The 18,168-nt window shown below is 36.8% G+C and overlaps 1 protein-coding gene across 7 annotated transcripts; it reads right to left on the minus strand.

Annotated features, from left to right (window-relative positions):
- Positions 1–9,320: 9,320 nt before the first annotated feature.
- Positions 9,321–17,841, minus strand: LOC107800659 (uncharacterized). Of its 7 annotated transcripts, XM_016623874.2 has the most exons (9): positions 17,605–17,841; positions 17,048–17,230; positions 15,807–15,907; positions 14,916–14,993; positions 14,745–14,816; positions 13,037–13,134; positions 12,536–12,676; positions 10,105–10,458; positions 9,321–10,023 (listed from the first exon to the last, which is right to left on the minus strand). In XM_016623874.2, exons 2-9 carry the CDS (start codon positions 17,168–17,170, stop codon positions 9,893–9,895), a joined length of 1,098 nt encoding a protein of 365 aa, XP_016479360.1. In that variant the 5' UTR covers positions 17,171–17,230; positions 17,605–17,841; the 3' UTR covers positions 9,321–9,892. The 7 variants fall into 7 exon arrangements, with proteins under 7 accessions (XP_016479360.1, XP_016479359.1, XP_075081639.1 ...); XM_016623873.2 differs by having other exon boundaries at positions 9,321–10,458; positions 17,605–17,832; XM_075225538.1 differs by lacking the exon at positions 12,536–12,676 and having other exon boundaries at positions 17,605–17,831.
- Positions 17,842–18,168: the final 327 nt, after the last annotated feature.

Genomic DNA, 18,168 nt, shown 5'->3' on the forward strand with positions numbered 1-18,168 from the left:
GAGACGCACTTCCTAAGATATGTTTCACCATAGGAGACGCACTTCCTAAAGTTCAGTTTCACCATAGGAGACGCACTTCCTAAGTTCAGTTTCACCATAGGAGACGCACTTCCTAAGTTCATTTCACCCATAGGAGACGCACTTCCTAAGTTTAGTTCTACCAATAGGAGACGCACTTCCTAAGTTCAGTTTTACCATTAGGAGACGCACTTCCTAAGAATAGGTTCACCAATAGGAGACGCACTTCCTAAGTTGATTTCACCAATAGGAGACGCACTTCCTAAGCTAAGTTTTACCAATAGGAGACGCACTTCCTAAGCTAAGTTTTACCAATAGGAGACGCACTTCCTAGATCTATTGTACCAATAGGAGACGCACTTCCTAAGAATAGTTTCACCCAGTAGGAGACGCACTTCCTAAAAACAGTCATCCCCAATAGGAGACGCACTTCCTAAGTTTATTGTACCCAATAGGAGACGCACTTCCTAAGTTTATGGTACCCATAGGAGACGCACTTCCTAAGTTTATTGTACCCCCAGAAGACGCACTTCCTCAAAGTTTAGTTTTACCCGTAGGAGACGCACTTCTTAATTGAGATTTTACTCATAGGAGACGCACTTCCTAGTTCTAGTCACTGAAGTTTTCACCCTTAGGAGACGCACTTCCTAGTTTAGCTCATTCCGATTCAACCATAGAAGACACACTTTCTAGTTTGAGTCATTGAGGTTTTTAGTTTAGCAGACACATTTGCTAGCAAGAGTTTTGGTTTTACTCAGAGGAGATGCACATCCTAGCCCAGTCTTTAGTTTACTCTCATCATTGCATCAGTAGTGTAAGTGAGTTACAATTTTGCTAACGACTCACAAATCTTCCCAGTACAAACTGGGTTAGAAAATTTTGTTTGTTTTGATTGTCAGGGACCCGCCTGTAGAACGGAGGTTGTTGCGTGTCGAAGATAGAAGAAGTCAGGGGTCCGCCTGTAGAACGGAGAAACATGTTTCAAGATCAAGCAGTGGCCCACCGGAAAGCAGAAGGTTACAACAGAAATCCCCAGCATTCAATCCAAGTTAGAAGCTCGCCTCAAGAACGCGAATCAATAGTCTGGGATGATCAACAGAAGTTGGTCACAAAAACAAAAAAAACAAAAACAAAAAACAAGAAAAAAAGAAGAAAAAAAGAGAAGAAAGAGAAGAGCCCAAAATACGGAAGTGGAGAACAGATGAGATCTGCTCAGGAACTAGCGCCTACAACTAGCAAGTGTCAAGGTTCAGATCCAAAGTCTGTATGAAGCACCATTCAAGACTCAAGACCAAGTTTCAGAAGACTTAAGAGATAGGAATCCTTGTAACTAGTAGCTGATAGGCTTAGTTAGTCTTTTTCAGTTTTCATTTTTGTTGTAATGACAGGACCGCGGACCGGAACCTCAACGGAACGGCACCTCGATCGGCTCTTCACCTCGGTACAACTTCACTATCTCTCTCATTTCCGAACTACACGTGGCCTGATTCCTGTATAACCAAGGATATGTAGGCAGCTCAAATATCAGGGCTCGGTCACATTCCCTTCCTTTCCTTAAGTGTAGTCCGTCCAAGTAATGGTCGGGTCAAAAACACGTCTAGTCGTTCTTTGTCGGAAAACTCTTCGCGTTTCCAGTCAAAGAGGGGCAGCTGTAAGCACGTGATTTTTGACCCTCCCCGGGAATTTTTACGTTCTTAAGCTTAAATATCTAATTTAGGACTAGTATAGCCATTTTAACTATTTTTACTTTATTTCGTTTCAAAAAGAAAAATTTCAAAAAATATATATATAAATTTTAGTTTATGTATCTCTCATAAATTTGAAAAATACAAAAATTGCACTTTATTTTTGTACTTTATATAATTTCGAAAATTACAAAAAAATAAATAAAATATAGTTCTATTAAGGTTTTATAGTCATTTTAACTTTGAAAAATACAAAAATATTACCTCATATTTTATCTTAATATTTAAAACGAAAATTACAAAAAAAAATAGTTTCATTAATATTTTGTAGCTATTTTAAATCTTGAAAAAATATTCAAAAAGATATAGTTTTGTTTAAATACTAGTCTTATTTTTTGTAGTTATTTTGCTTACATAGGACTAGTTAAGCAACGTGTTCCTATTTCTCGGGTCCTGGCAAAAGAATAATATTCGGGTTTAAACTACCCGGTTTTAGGCCTAATTTTCGGACCGAGCCCATAATAAACCGTGTCCGGGACACGTGGGGAACCCCACCACGCGTGGGGGACATATGCCTCGAACCCCACCACGCGTGGGGCTCATTTTCATGGGCAAAGCATTACAAAACACGGAACGAACGAAAAAGGACCGGGGGGAATTTTAAAAAGGGATTTTTTGAAAAATGGGAAAAGTTGGAAAGACTACTGTTCTTCTTCCTTCTTAAACAGAAAGAAGAAGCAGAAACCAGGAGGAAGCCTTCGACCACCGGACCTCCCTCCCCACGCTCACACTCCCCGTCACGACCCCTCCGTTAAACCACCCGAACACCACCACCGCAGCTGCCTCCACCATCCAGAAACCACCCATCAAGAAACAGCTTTTGTTGCTGCATCGTCGCCTTCCCCAACTCCCTCTCCGCCATAACCACCACCCCTCACGTCCAAAAACCCACGACGACCTCCCCAGCGTCCAAAACTACAGCCCAGTCCGTCGACCACCAAGCCTCTCAAACGACCACCCTCGTTCCACCCAAAACCACTCCGTCAACGACCCACCGCGTCTAGCCCCTGTCAAGCAGCGACTGCTGCTACGTTTCCATCGCGTCGTCGCTGCCCCCTCGCCGGAACTCGAGCAGCTGTTGTTGCGTTGTCGAGCTCTCCACCATGTCCGGCGACCATAACCCAAAACCAACCACTCTCTCACGTCCGAGATCCAGCCATTAACCACTGCCCAAACAACCCACCCTACTGTCGCAACCAACGCCCTCTTCATTTTCCAGTCGACAACCATCACCCCGTCACCATTAAACACTGCCCGTCGACCCCCACAATCGTCGACTAAACAGTCCGTCAGCTTCACGCCACTAGTTGAGCCGGAGTTCATGGAGGTGAGCTGCTCGACCTTGTGTTAAGGTCGAGTTCCAGTCCAAGGTCCAAAGGTTGAGTCGAGGTCCGGTACGTCGAGGCGCTGTCCGAGGTTCTGTCGTTGTTCTTCGTTCAGAAAGGTCCGGCTTAAGTTCCGTCGGAATCGTGTTTGTCACTCTGAGTTTGTCGAGGTGCAAAGGTTAGTAAACCTCGATGTATTAGATAAATAAACTTACGTTGAATGTTCGAGATGCAATATAAAAAATTGGTTTGGAAATTTTCTGCCTATGTTTCATTGTCTGCATTTTGGTTCATTTTTATGTTATGTTATTCTTGTTTATTTGATGTCGTTTAATTAAGTTGGACTAGTCGTTCTATGACACAAGTTTGACGTTAATCTGTTCGTCCTTTCCTTCGGTTAGGTCATTCGAAAAATAGTATTAGTGCATGCTGTTACTACTACCGAAACACTCATTCACTAAACTCCTTTTATTAAACTTTTAACAAGTCATGGGATTTTAGTTGTAAAGAGGTCGTAAGTCTTAGTATTGTTAAAGACATAAAAATGACATCCTTTTTAAAAAAAATAATAATAATAAAAGAATATAATAGTAATAATAAAGAATAAAATGAGACGAGCCTCGCCGAATAAAAGGGACAAATTGCGGGGCCCTCACAAAATATATGTATTAAATACTTAGATTCCGGGATGGGTCGTTTAGCAAATTTCACGGCCCTACCCCAAAATAATAATGCGCTAGTTGCTCTAGGCACGCCTTTAATAATGTTATCTCCCTAAACTCGGGTGCACATTTATGTGACCCAAATCCAAATCTCAACGGAGTCGAAATATGTCTCTAGTCACGGGCGCATTGATTGTGGCGTGGCCCGAGATGCATTTCCATGACGTTGCAAATTCCTTTAAAAAATAAGAATGAGATGAGCCTCGCCGAATAAAAATACAAATTGCGGGGCCCTCAGTAAATACTTGTTTTAAATTACTTAGAATTCAGGAGGGCCGCTTAGTGAATTTCGTTGCCTCCCCAAAATAATAACGCGATAGTCTCTTTAGCCGCGTGTTAAATAATTTACTTTCTTAAGCTCGGGTGTGCATTTCATGCGATCCAAATCCGATCCCAAAACATCAAATAAAATGTGTTCCGGATTATGGGTGCATTTCATGTGACGTAGTCCAAAGACGTGTTTTAAATGATGTTCACATTTCTTTTTAAAAAACAATAATAATAAAGCGGCAAAAAGTTAAAATTGGCACATTGGTTCATAATTGTATTTAAAATCAGATAAATAAGCCAAATATAACAGTTGAGCGACCGTGCTAGAACCACGGAACTCGGGAATGCCTAATACCTTCTCCCGGGTTAACAGAATTCCTTATCCGGATTTCTGGTACGCAGACTGTAATATAGAGTCATTATTTTCCTCGATTTGGGATTAAAATTGGTGACTTGGGACACCTTAAATCTCCCAAGTGGCGACTCTGAAATAAATAAACCAATCCCGTTTCGATTGTCCTTTAATTGGAAAAAACTCCCCCATGTGCCCCGCGGGCGCGGAAAAAGGAGGTGTGACAATGTGTTGCGGCGATATATGTATTGATGTTTTAAAAATATTGTGGCCTATGAGCACGAGTGGTACGAGTTCATACATCATGTTGTTATGATTTTGGCACATGTGAATTTGTTGTGTGGATTGATTATTGCTATGCGGAGTATAAGGGTGACATCTCACGGTTGTTGATTGTGCGAATATATACGAGTGGCTATTATTATATTGTTCGAGCGGAGTGACACATGTGGCTATTGTGATATATTGTCAAGGCGGAGTGATACGAGTAGCTATTGTGTTATTGTCTGGGCGGAGTGATACAGGTGGCTAGCGTATTTATTTTCTGGGCAGAGCGATACGAGTGGCTAGTATGATATTGTCAATGCAGTGGAATAAGGGTGGATATATCAGGGATGAAACATGATGGCCTGAGGGCATATTATTTATTATATACGTGTGATGGTGTGATTTACCTTGTGTGGTTTATGCATATTGCGTGATTTTTTGTGTTGTTTTCAATGAACTACTCGATGTCTTTGATATAACTTATTGACTTGGGCTATAATACTACACTTGAACATGCATACACCGTAACATGTCAACTAAACCACTTCAGGAATATGAAACTTGGTATACATTGATTATGCACATGTATTCTTGTATATCTGCTTTCATTGTGATATTGAGTATATGACTACGTCGGACGGTTTGTAATATTGAGCATGTGACCACGCCGGGAAGATTGTGATAGAAAGCCTGTGACCATGCCAGATGGATTGAGATATTGGCACGTGAGTTATCTGTTTGGTTGTGATTGATGATGTGGGCATGGGGTGCTATGTGTATATGAGTTGTGATTTGGGAGTTGTGGCTTGTGATTAGGGGGAGTGGTACCTCGGAGTAAATTTTGTTGTGAACCTTGTATTAGAACGGCTTGATTATTTGGTTGTCATTTATTTTTCCGTAATTGGTTTCATGTACCTTAATCGTGTTCGGATTATTTTACTGTTTTACTACATGTTTATTCCTTGATGCCACATTTATTATTTCTTGCTTCCATCATTAGCCTTATACTGGTATATTGCACATGTTGTTATGTCTAGTAGGTGTCTTGACTGTACCTCGTCACTACTCCACCGAGATTAGTCTTGATACTTACTGGGTACCGATTGTGGTGTACTCATGCTACGCTTCTGCACATTTTTGTGCAGATCGAAGTGTTGGAGGCTGTGGACCTAGGTAGTGTTAGCTTCCTGATCGCGAGGATCAAGGTAGAGCTGCTCGATCGCTGCAGTCCCTTGGAGTTCTTTTCCTTTTGATTGTACTGTTAATTTGCTATTCGAACAGTATTATATTTTGTTTTGAGATATTTTTATGTATTCATCTAGAGTTCGTGACTCTGTTCTACCTAGTCTTGGGAAGATTATTATGATTATTGCCGCGTAGACTTGTATCACCTTTATTTCAGTATTTATATTAAACTCTGCCTTTTAAAATATCATGTTAATTGGTTAACTGCTGTAATTGATCGACTTACCTTGTTATAGAAACTAGGTGTCATTACAATCCTTAAGGTGAGATTTTAGATCATGACATTACATAAAAAGCATATAAATGATAATATTTTATAATTAAATATTTTAAAAGATCTCAATTAAAGAAAAAAGTTATTTGACTATCCAAATAGAAATAGTCACATGAATTGGGACAGAAGGATTTAATTTTTTTAATGAAACTTGGATTAGCTTGTTTTTGACTTACAGAAACATGTTAGTTAATTTGATTTTTAGAAATCAAGCAAATTATGTTTTTACAAAGACGAATTTAGCTATGATTTTTTAAAACGTTTTTGAAATATTCTGGTAAACCAAAGGAGCCTTAAATTTTTTAACAATGGATAGTGTTTTGGTCTATGATGAGGGCGTTCTTCCTTATACAGTTGCAAGATTGGTAAGACTAAAGAATATATAGGTGAGAGTTGTTAATAAAACAATGTAAATTTAAGCACATTAGAATGCATTCGTTGTGTACAAACTATTTATATACATTCTTATTTGTTATAAAACATAATAACTATGGACACAATTTAACTATTAATTATAAGTTGTTGTTGCAGTAGCGGAGTCAAAAATTTGAGAAAGGATATTCAAACAAACCCCTTCACCAAAGGTAGCTCCGGTTGATGGATAAATTAGATTTTCCTATCAAAAGAATTACATATTTGATTTTGAGGCTAATTTAATATTTTTTTTTTATCTTATTTTTAAGCAGGAAATTAACGTATCACTATTTAAAAGCCTCTTTTTCCCTTAGCGCAACTCGAAATTAATAATGGTGGCCATTAAATTTGAACTCGTAATATTGTGCAATTAGTCATATAGTTTCTCTCCTCGTGTTCTTTAAAAAATTAGTAATTTCATTCTAAGTGGATGACCAAGCCATTCATAAGGCTAAATTTCACTAATGGTTATTCAAGTTAAGCTTTGTAGCTCAAAAAATATTTTTTTTATAATATAAAAATTATCTTTCTAAAACCTAGTCAACATAAATATAAAAATGGTCAGAAAATGCCATTTTTGGCCAAAAAAGTAATGTGACTCTTAATTTTGCTTAATAAAAAAGATCATATAATCAACCCATTTTAACACCCATATTTGATGTAATGCATGTCTAAATAAAGATTAGCAAATTTAATTTCGAGAATTAATATAATTAGGCTATTTTAAAATTGACAGTTAATTCACGACTCTTTTTTTATTTTATTTTTTTAAAATCCGGACATATGAGCAACCATGCCTGCTAAGCTCACATAGGCAGATATATCTGCAAAAGTGTATGTAATAAGAATTTTAAGATATTTAATTTAAGATATCTGTGATAAACCAAACAACATATTCTTAGATATTTTATCTCGTTATACCAAATTGCAAATCGTAGGAGATGGTGACATCATCTTTTATGTAGTGGATAACTTATTGTAAGATATATTTAGAAAGGAACAAACGAAAACATTAAACGTAAACTATGAAAAAGTAAAAAAGAAGTGGCAAATGGCAAAATAATATAATACAGCGTGCTAAGTTTGAATGTGAAGACCAAGACTTGGATATGAATTAAATCAATTAGAGATCCAGTGTAACAAATTAAGATAGCCATGTCACTTTTTCAGGCCAAAAATGACATTTTTCGGTCACTTTATATTTCTGTTAAATAGGCTTTAGAAAAATAATAATGGCGTTTATATTACAAAGCTTAACTTGATTGACCATCAGCGAAATTTAGGCCGGGGATATCGGAAAAATAGCATGAGCTAACCAGTTTTCGGACTGGTAATTGAAATATAGCTAGCGTTTGTAAAGTCATTGAAAAATAGTCTCTATTTTGCTGAAACACGAAAAGTTCCAGCATAATATGCGGGATTATGGAGCTCCTGCGTATAGACTTCCAGCATATTATGTTAGACTCCACCACACGGAAAGTTCCTGCATAATATGTTGAATTATAGAGCTCATGCATATAAACTTCTCGCATGTTATATTGGAACTCCAGCATATTATACTGGAAGATCATATGTAAAGAATTCGAACTCCAGCATATTATGCTGGAATATCCTATGTCAATTTTTCAGATGGTAAATTTAATCAAATTAATAGACTTTTAAATCAGCCGAAATATGTGAAATTTGATGATTATATATTAGTTTAAATATGGACAAGTTTTATCAGGAAAACACTATATTGGCCATTGCAATAGCTACAAAAATTAATTAGTATGTTTAGATACTCTGCAAGTCAATACTAACTTTCTTTAATTTATATTGATCATCTCTGTGTGTGTGTGTGTGTGTTGAAATTGTATTGTTTTCCATTTTGATTGAATCTTGTCTACCATTTTAATTGCTGCTATGGTACGTTGCTATCATTCTATCTTGCTTTCAAGAGGGTAATGATTTTGTATTATATCTGTATTCTTTCAAATAACAAAAATCACCATGATCTAGCAAAACATTTATTCAGGTGATAAATATATATATCGAGGAAGCAGATATATACTCCGCTTCAATTGCAACGTCAGAGAGAGAACCGTTCTAAACTGACACTTCATATTATTATCGTCATCATACTATAATTATTTTCGGATGGAAGAAAAAGAAACGTGTCATATAAAATCAATTTTAAATACTGACCTGTGCAAAAGTATTAAAAGAGAGAGAACCGTTCCAAACTATCATATACCATTATTATTTTTTGATAGAAGAAAAAGAAACGTGTCATATAAAGTCAAATGAAAACACTGTCGTATCCAAAATTAGTAGTTTTAATCTAAACGACACTCAGAGAGTAGAGTTAGAGAAGGCTAATTATTGGCAAATATGTGGCGTCCACAACATTATCTTGTTTTGGGATGATTGTTCTTCTCATACCAGTAGTTGTATGTTACTCTTTTTTTTTTTTCTTTCCTTTTTTGTTAATAGTTCTATCGAGTATTGCTATCTTCCACTAGCACAAGTACCGAGAAACTTTGCCCTCTGTGGCTGAGGCAGATGGGTAGAATGAATGTACCTTTAATGAAGTGTTTTGGCATAGCAACTACACTTCCTAATCCATATATATATTTAAAGAGAAGAGAAACAAAAGGTGGTTATTGGAATCTACAAGAGTAACATCCCAATCCAACCAGGCAACTCTTAAACAGTTAAAACTCATTCATTAACAAATCCAGATTTCAGGTGTACCACTGCAATCTGCACAACGTTGATAAACATGCAATTCCATGGCCAAAAAGCCAAAGTGAAAACTTGAGGTATTACCAAACCAGACAAGCTCATTAGATGGTCTGTGATCTAAGGAACTGTATTAAAGTTTTACATCATAAAGAGGAGAAGCCAAAGAAAATGAAGGATGTGGTCACCAAAGAGTTTCCCTGAAGAGAAAATCTGCCGGATGATGCTGACAGGAAAGCAGACAGCCGAGGCAAACCTCACCAGCTTTACGACCTTAATGTGGCCATGACTTGGATTCAGTAGCTTTCACTTCCATACCCCAATAGTTACTTGATGAACAAATTCAATGAACCTATCAAAAGCTGGGACAAAATTATACCAGTCACTTTCCTCATGGCTCAGATTTCACAAGAGCATAACAAAGTGCTCCAAGATCATTGATTACTTCAATGGTTTGTGTGGCTGGGCTACTCTTCAAGCATTTCAAGAAGAATACATTATAATTCCAATTTTAGACTGCTGCAAGTTGGTGCACCTCATTTTGAAAGATTCCCTTCTCTTGCAAATCCTAGAGCATTGGCAAATATTCTCTTAGCAGCACCAATATGTTCTTCACGAATACTCTCTTTGTTAACCTTCCCCTCCTTTTTCACTTGCGTCGAGGAACCTGTCCCATCGGTGTTTTTAGGTGTTATCTTCTTAATATGTGGTGTTTTACTACCATTCGATACGCTGCTTTTAAGCTTACCACCGGAATCCGGATATTTTGCAGGGGGAGTTTTGACCTCCATATGAGTCTGCTTGCCCAAATTTATCCGACCTTCGTCCTTATGCTGGATATTTACATCCTTGGTTTTTTCTTCACATTCCTCAGTATTTGCATGGAGGATCTCAAGGTTAGATGGCCTGATTCTTTGGCCAAGTGCATGTGCAATCATACGACGGGCAACCATAGGATCTTTTCGAGGCCTATCTTTCATACATTGTCTTGTCTCACCTTGATCACCAGAAAAAATCTGTTTTCGGGCAGCCAGATATGCTTCTTCCCTCTCCTCAAGGGAAATGTTAAAGATTGGTGTTGGTGTCTCTTCTACCTTTGACTCTGAAAACAAGAAAGGCCAAAAACTAAAGACTACTTTTAATCAGCTTGAGCATAAGATAAATACTGCAAGAAAATTAAACTAACAAGAGCTCCATCCACTTGCGCAAATAAATTTGATTCTAGGAGAAAATTCTTCATTGAAGTATTCTCTCACCAGGATTATATTCTGTTTTTGAGCGACTATCTATGTACTACTTTGTTGTCTAGTTTTTGGTGCTTATACTTTAATGTAGTAATATTTACACCTCCATTTTTTACTCTCAAAATACAGGAAAGAATAAATCCAGACAGCGGTGAGGTATAAGAGCCCGTTTGGATTGGCTTAAAAAAAGTAGCTTTTAAGTAAAGTGCTTAAAAGTACTTTTTAAGTGCTGGAGCTGGTTTTATAAATAAGCAGTTACGTCTTTGGATAAAAGTGCTAGAGCTGAAAAAAAGCTATTAAAGTGTTTGGTAAACAAGTGTTAGTAAGCATTTTTTCTGTTAATATTACCGAAATATCCTTAAAGTTGTTAAACCTATTAAGAAGCTTATTACTATAATATTTTATTTTAAATAATATAAATACATAATAATTAATATTTTAATTCACTTTCAATTTGAAAAACTAAAAGTAGTATGAAGAAAGTAAACGAAAATTAACCCAATTTCAGTATGAAGAAAGCAAACGAAAATAATAATTAATATTTTAAAGAAAATTAGTAAAAAACAAAAAATGGAAAGCAAACAAACGTTTCCATCTGGAGAAATATGGGAAAGAAAAAGAGTAAAATGAAGAAAGTAGATGCTGCAATTTCGGGAGGAAGAAGACAACAGCAATTTCAAGTTTTGTACTGAGGGGTAATTTCGAGATTAAAAAAAATTATAAGGGATAAGAATGTAATATCTTTGGTCAAAGCAATATGGCTTTTAAGCCAATTAAGAAAAAATTGGATTTACCCAACTTGTTGGTTTTGGCTTTTAAGCAGATTTTAGTTTTTTTTAAGCCACTTTTCTAGATGCCAAACACTTTCAAAAGTTAAAAAGGGCTTAAAAGCTGGTTTGACCATCCAAATAGGCTCTTAATCAGATGTAGAGCAAAATGATTTGAACCAGAGAAATGAAAATGCATTTTTCAATATTTCCCAAAGCTCAAGGCGAAATGTGCCATTCAAATCAACCCCAACTTCTACGATCCATTCAACAAGTGCAATTTCTTGTTGTATAATATGCCCCGCCATTTGTACTTGAGCTTTTTTGTTCACTTTTCTAGTGAGGTCAAGCTCAAGATGAGCAAAATGATTTTTACTGTACAAAAGTAACCATATGTTCTGCTACAGCCAGGTTTTAGAGGCTTCAGCTTCAGGAAGAGGAAGGAAGGTAAGGTTTTAAAGGTTTGGGTATTTGCCTCAACATAGCTTGTTTGGTTGGAGAATTGCAAGAACATGTAAAGACTGGTGTCTCAGCTGATTTGGATTGAGTGTATCATTTTTAAGTGTTCATGCAATTCTCCAACCATAAACGATAAGTTGATGCAGCATATTTTTTGGACTGTGGCATTGCAGACCTGCAATGCAGCTGAAGTGAACCAGTGGCTATGTAAGTATGTATAAACAAAACGAATCAGACCCCTCCATAAATACCTTATGTGTTTCTATCCACTATAAATATGTTATTTGATGAAGTTGAACAACTTGAAATATTTGCTAGAGTCAGCCCATCTGCTCAACACTCAACAGGATAAAGTCATGTTGCTAGCAATTCATACACTTTATACCCTTTTACTTCTGGCCTTTAAACTTGCTAATATTGCAGATAGTCTCTGCATTATTGCTGAAATTCATTTTTTCCTACCTCATACTCCGGATTCTTGCATCAAGGTATATGTCACCACAAAGCTGTGGTGTCAAAGGCCAAAAGCTCTAAAAAGTGCTCCAGGTCTATTGGGGCTTTAAGCGCAATTTAAGTGTGGGTTTTAGTAAAAAAGGCGCAACGAAGGAAAAGTATATATGCAATTTAAGGAAAAAGTAATAAATTCATTCATTATGTTTTCCTTAACAACAAATACACTTATTCGTTGATTATATTTGTTGTTTAGTACCGCTGGATTCAAGATAGAATTCATGGGCAATCGGTGTGTGCGCCTTATAGCCTTGCCTACACTGAAGCGAGGCCAAGCACCCTCCCGAGCTTTTCTGAGCATCAGGGCTTAAGTGAGCCTTAAATGAGCCTTTGAACAACACTGCCAGAAAGAAAGAGAAAGAACGGATGTTGGTCCTGACCCACCGAAAAAGAAAATATGTTGTTTCTGGAAGCAATTGCTCTCCGTCAATCCCAAATGAAGTTGAAATCAAACCTTGGACTTAAACCCTTAGATAAGCATCTGTTCTTTATTAAAAAAAACAGATAAGTATCTTAAAAAATCTTAGATAGGTATTTTGACTTGATAGCTTGTTTTGGACATTAGACTAATTAGGTTTCATTTGAAAGTGCATGAATATTTTCCATGTTTTTCAGACACTGATTTCAAGCTTTGATCTATGGACCAGTTCTGAAATACATAAAGCTTAGAGCACCTCATATACTAGAAAAGAAACAATACCTTCAGAACCTTCTTTTCTTCTATATATTACATCTACAGTCCTTGGAGATTGTAGTTCGTCATACTGCCACAGGAGATCACTAATGAGAATGGAAGGTCTGCAAATTGAGTTCACAAAAAATGTTAGAAGACCATGAACTAATAATGACAAACTTTATCACTTAAAGCTCAGAATTTCAGGCACTTGGGTGTCACTTCAGAATGGGGAAGGGCTAAGTGCAAGAGAGTTGTATTCAATTCTTCCTACTTGCCCAACAAGATGAGATCTTATAAGGATGCAGTGCGTGGCGGTTGCTTCCCTAGCACTTGGGTGTCACTTCAGAATGGGGAAGGGCTAAGTGCAAGAGAGTTGTATTTAAACTTTCCTACTTGCCCAACAAGATGAGATCTTATAAGGATGCAGTGGCATGGCCGTTGCTTCCCTTGAGATGATTTATACTATGTTTCTACAGCCAAAGCCGAGAGGCAATAAGAGTGTTTGCGCATGTGTCCAGAGGGTGTGGGTCCTCCGGAGAGGCGGAGATAATCTCAGAATGGGTAGTCCAAATGAGGAAAGAACTGCATGGGAGGGTGTGAATTTTGGGGGATGCATTTGTACTTTTCCAACTTTTTTTTTTGATAAGGTAAATTGTATTAATCAAAAGGGAGAGAACTCCCGTATACAAGAGGCGCTCCCACTTCCAACTTCTAAGGGTCCTCCCATTGACAGAGGCGCTTACGTGAACCATTAGCTGATAAAGCTGTGATCCCATCATTCAACATATCCACAATCTAAATAGAGCCTAGAATGGAGGAGGTTAGGTTCCAGGGTACCTGCAGCGACACCTAAGGTGGGTCAAATTCCCAACTTCTAGGAAGTGTCTCGTGAAACCATAGCACCGCCACCAACGTAGAAATTATTGAGAATGATAATTGAGAGATCAAAAATCCTTATTGCGGCCCTTCCTTGAATCTTGCAAAAAAGATGGCCGGTCAACCGTTGAGGATCAAGATATTTTACGCAGGGTATAAGTAGCGTCGCTGAAAGTGTAGCGGTATAATGATGTACCATAAAAAGAGAAGGGAGAAAGTCCAGGAAAGATATGAGAAAAGAGAAGAATAAAAGAGATACTAAGAGAAGAAAGAAAGGAAGGGAAGAACAAGAGATTAATATCTTCTTCACTTACCTCAAACAAACTACACATTGGCCCTATCTATATAATACGGAGCCTTTCAACAAGATTACCTCTATGACTGTTATGTTTCACTAATATTACCTCTAACTAATAGATAAGCTATGATCTCTAATTAAGGACAAATTAATATCACAGTAAAATAATGATAATATTTTGAGTTACATCATTCTTCTTCAGTTGGAGAAAACTCGACTACAACGAGTGAGGCTATTGGTGCAACTCCAGAAAGATCTCAAATTATTAGAATGATGCTCGTTCTCATTGGTCCAGGTTGAATTCTTTTGCAAACTATTAACCGAAGATGACAAATATATTCAGAGCCGGTGATAAGAATTACTGGTAGGTGCTAAAGCTGCAAAGCTGTTGACCCTAAAAGGTCACTTACATCAACATCTGCATAAACATGAGATCAAAGATGCTCTAGTTGAATATGTGCTCATGAATTTCAATTAAGAAGTTTAGAATAGGTGATAGAGCTGCAATATGAACATTCACACGAGGAGTTTCGGTAGTGCAACTTTATTTTTACGTACACTGATGTCTCTGAGCAACGCTCCAAAACCAAGTGCCGTTCTTCCCCTTCACCAACTGACTGATGAGAAAATCTACCAGAATAAGGCAATTATACACTTATCAAACAGAAAATACAGTCTAACTTAGAAAGTACTCTGATATAAAGCAACCAACATTCCAAATACAGTTACCCAAAAATATCAGCAAGCCGATGTAAGAGAAGACGGTTATATGGATTCATTGGTTCTAGCTCCAAGACCCCACTAGAACTGCATAAAAATACTAGATTTAATATGAGTTGCACCATCACAAAAAAGAACTTAGACATATTTACCTAAATTTGCACAATGAGAAAAAGAGTGATTTCAAGTCATATCTGCAGAAAATCATTGTTTCCCCCCTTCCTTCTCGTGTTGAATCAATTTATAAATACAACACCTACAAGTATTCCTTAATCCCAAGCAAGTTGATCTCGGCTATATGAATCCTCACTGACCATGTAGCTCCATTTAAACTTTTGAGTCAATTGATAGATAGAAAGTCTTTCTAAAAGCGTACATTTAAAACATACAGGGATTCTATAGATGGCAAGAACAATTGGGATAATGAGGCACAAGGTGCAGATACTGTGTGTTGATATTCAATGAACATACAGTAGTATAGGTTAACTATCAGAATTTGAACCCACACAGGCCAAAGCTTAGATTGAAAATGACAACTTATAACATTGCCTAGGCTTGTGGACAGCAGGATAACATAATGTGACAAGTGTAAGGGAGATGAATCATGGGAAATAGAGGTGCCATTGTATGAGATGAAAGGAAAGATAAAGACAAAAACTCAAAAAGGAACTACCCACTTGTCCCTTAAACTCCTTTAACCATAATCTTTGCCCTTCATATTCTTCAAAATAATGCAAGAAATGCTAATTTTCTAGCTGTCGGATGATGTCATGGAATACACATATTTTTTAATCAACTAAAATTCACTTGTTTTTTGACGCTACAAGCTTTGGGTGTTAAGAGTAAGAAGTTGGCATCTTCATAATCTCTGTACTTGATTAACTCTTCCCGCTAATGTACCTGGTATCATCAAGAAGGAAATTGACTAGGGTCTCTTCCACAGCTAGGATAAGATGCTTGCAAGGAAGATTATCTTTGATAAGAAAGGCCAGTTCTTCGACCTGCACTTTGGTGATGTAAATGTTATCAAGCCACCCAAAAACACTTACTATTGGAAGTGCAAAGATTGCCAAAAGGCACAAGGAAAAGAAATATCAGATTGACTGTTTAAATAAAAGATTGTTAACGATCAAGTAAAATTTTAATTGATGCAAATATCATACAATTAAGACAAAGGCACCGACTAAATCACCAGAAGATATTGATTGCATGCGTTAAGACTTTATAATGTTGGTCCTAATGGACTAAACGATTAAATTAGCTATCACCTGAATTGTTGAACTAAACAAGGTTATAGATATTAGGATTGTTAGGTAGCGAACAAGAAAAAATATAAACATGTGCATACCAAAGCCAATCAGAAACATATCGCAGAGAGCGAAATTACACCTCTGTATGAGTTCATTAACCGCTATCAGTTTCTTTTGGGTGCCCATAATCTATTAAAAATTGTACATCGGAAACTAGACATCTCATACAAAAAGAGATGGTTAATAATCCAATCAAATCATCAAATTATGAGGACGAGAATGCTCTCCAAGTGATATTTGCAGTATGTGGCTTATTATGTTCTTAAATAAATAAACTTTTCATCCAAATCTGAACGTTCATTTTCATATATTAAACCATCCTAATATAATATCCATTTACCATTATAATAACATTACAAAGCAGGTGAGTACACAGTGCCGTTAAAGCTATGGCATTGTAGCCACAGTGCCGTTAAAGCTATGGCATTGTAGCTTAAAGCGATAAAGCAAGGTGAAGCGAAGGGGTAACCGCTTCGTAGGTGAAGATGCGCTTCAGAGATGTGTCAGCTTCAAACGATGACGCGCAAAGTGACTCCAACACGTTGTTCTCGACTCTTTGAATCTCAACTTTGAGGAGTTGGATTAGTATCAGCATTATCATATATTGGATGTTGAAATTAGATATTTTGATTCATATTTGTTTATTATAGTACTAATTCAGATATGTCTGGTACTTTTTAATCTTCCATGAACTGTGCACTTCATTTCAACGAAGTATGCCTTTACTTCTCGCTTTTTCACTTCAAGTCTCGTGATTTCTAATAACACTGTGAGTTCCACTTAGATTCTTACATCACAATCTACAGTTCCTACAAAAAAAAATTTGAATACCGAGAAATCCCGAGGGCCAGTAGTACACAGTTCGAAACTCATGGATGCCTTTACCCTTCTCCACTTAAATACGCTTTTGTCTGCGCCACGATTCGAGCCTGTGACGTGCGCCAATCCACACATCACTTCTTCCTCCTCTTATCACTAGACAATAGCCCTGGGGCCTCTAGTTCCAACAACTTTCTGTCAGCATTAGTTTCAGACTTCAGCAAAACAGGGGTACTCTTGAAATAATTTTTACTAATTTCTTCTAACACAACAACTTTCTCCAATCTTACTGAAAATTAAACTACCAATTACTGCCTTTTCCCACAAAATACTAAGGATAAACATATTTTTACAGATGAATCATTCCCCCTGAACCAACAATAAACCCTAAATCAAACACCAATTTTCAGTACGGGTAATAACTTGTAAATTCAAAGAAGAAAAAATTCCACAATTCAATTAAATCTCACACTTATACTTACCCCAACCTCAGGATTTTTACAAATAATCAATCAATTAAATAAAAAGAACATAATTTTCATAAATCATGGGGGTGAGAAATTACTTACCATGGCGAATTCTGTAAGACTCATAGTGGGTAATGATGAAGAATCGTAAAGGGTGTATAACCCACAAATTTTCTTGGATTTCTTTACAGTCGATTTTGAAGGCAATTTTTTAGGATTTCGTGCAATAACAATAACCAATCAATACAAAACTTCCCAAAAATATGTATGAGTCATTACGGGTCACTTTAGTACTTAAACTTAGGGAAATATCCAAATTTGCTCCTGTACTATTTGAAATTGCTCTATTTTCTAGCAAGACCAAGACGGTAATATTAGACCAAAAAACTAAGAGAGGACAAAATTGAATAATTTTAAATAGTATACAAAATTGACAATTTTTCCCAATGGAGTTTGCCAATGTTACAAATTACTCCCTTTTCGTTGTCTGAAAATACGATTAGTGTTATAAATATATTATATTATGGATGTTCATTTAGTACTCCGTTGTAAATAAGCTTCCTGAAGAAGCTTATCCATATGGGACTCCACCGTAAATATGTTTATCTATTTAGTACTATATTGGAAATAAGCTTCCTGAAGAAGCTTATCACTTCGGTACCCGGT

The sequence above is a fragment of the Nicotiana tabacum genome, chromosome 11 (assembly GCF_000715075.1).
Source record: "Nicotiana tabacum cultivar K326 chromosome 11, ASM71507v2, whole genome shotgun sequence".
NCBI lineage: Eukaryota > Viridiplantae > Streptophyta > Magnoliopsida > Solanales > Solanaceae > Nicotiana > Nicotiana tabacum.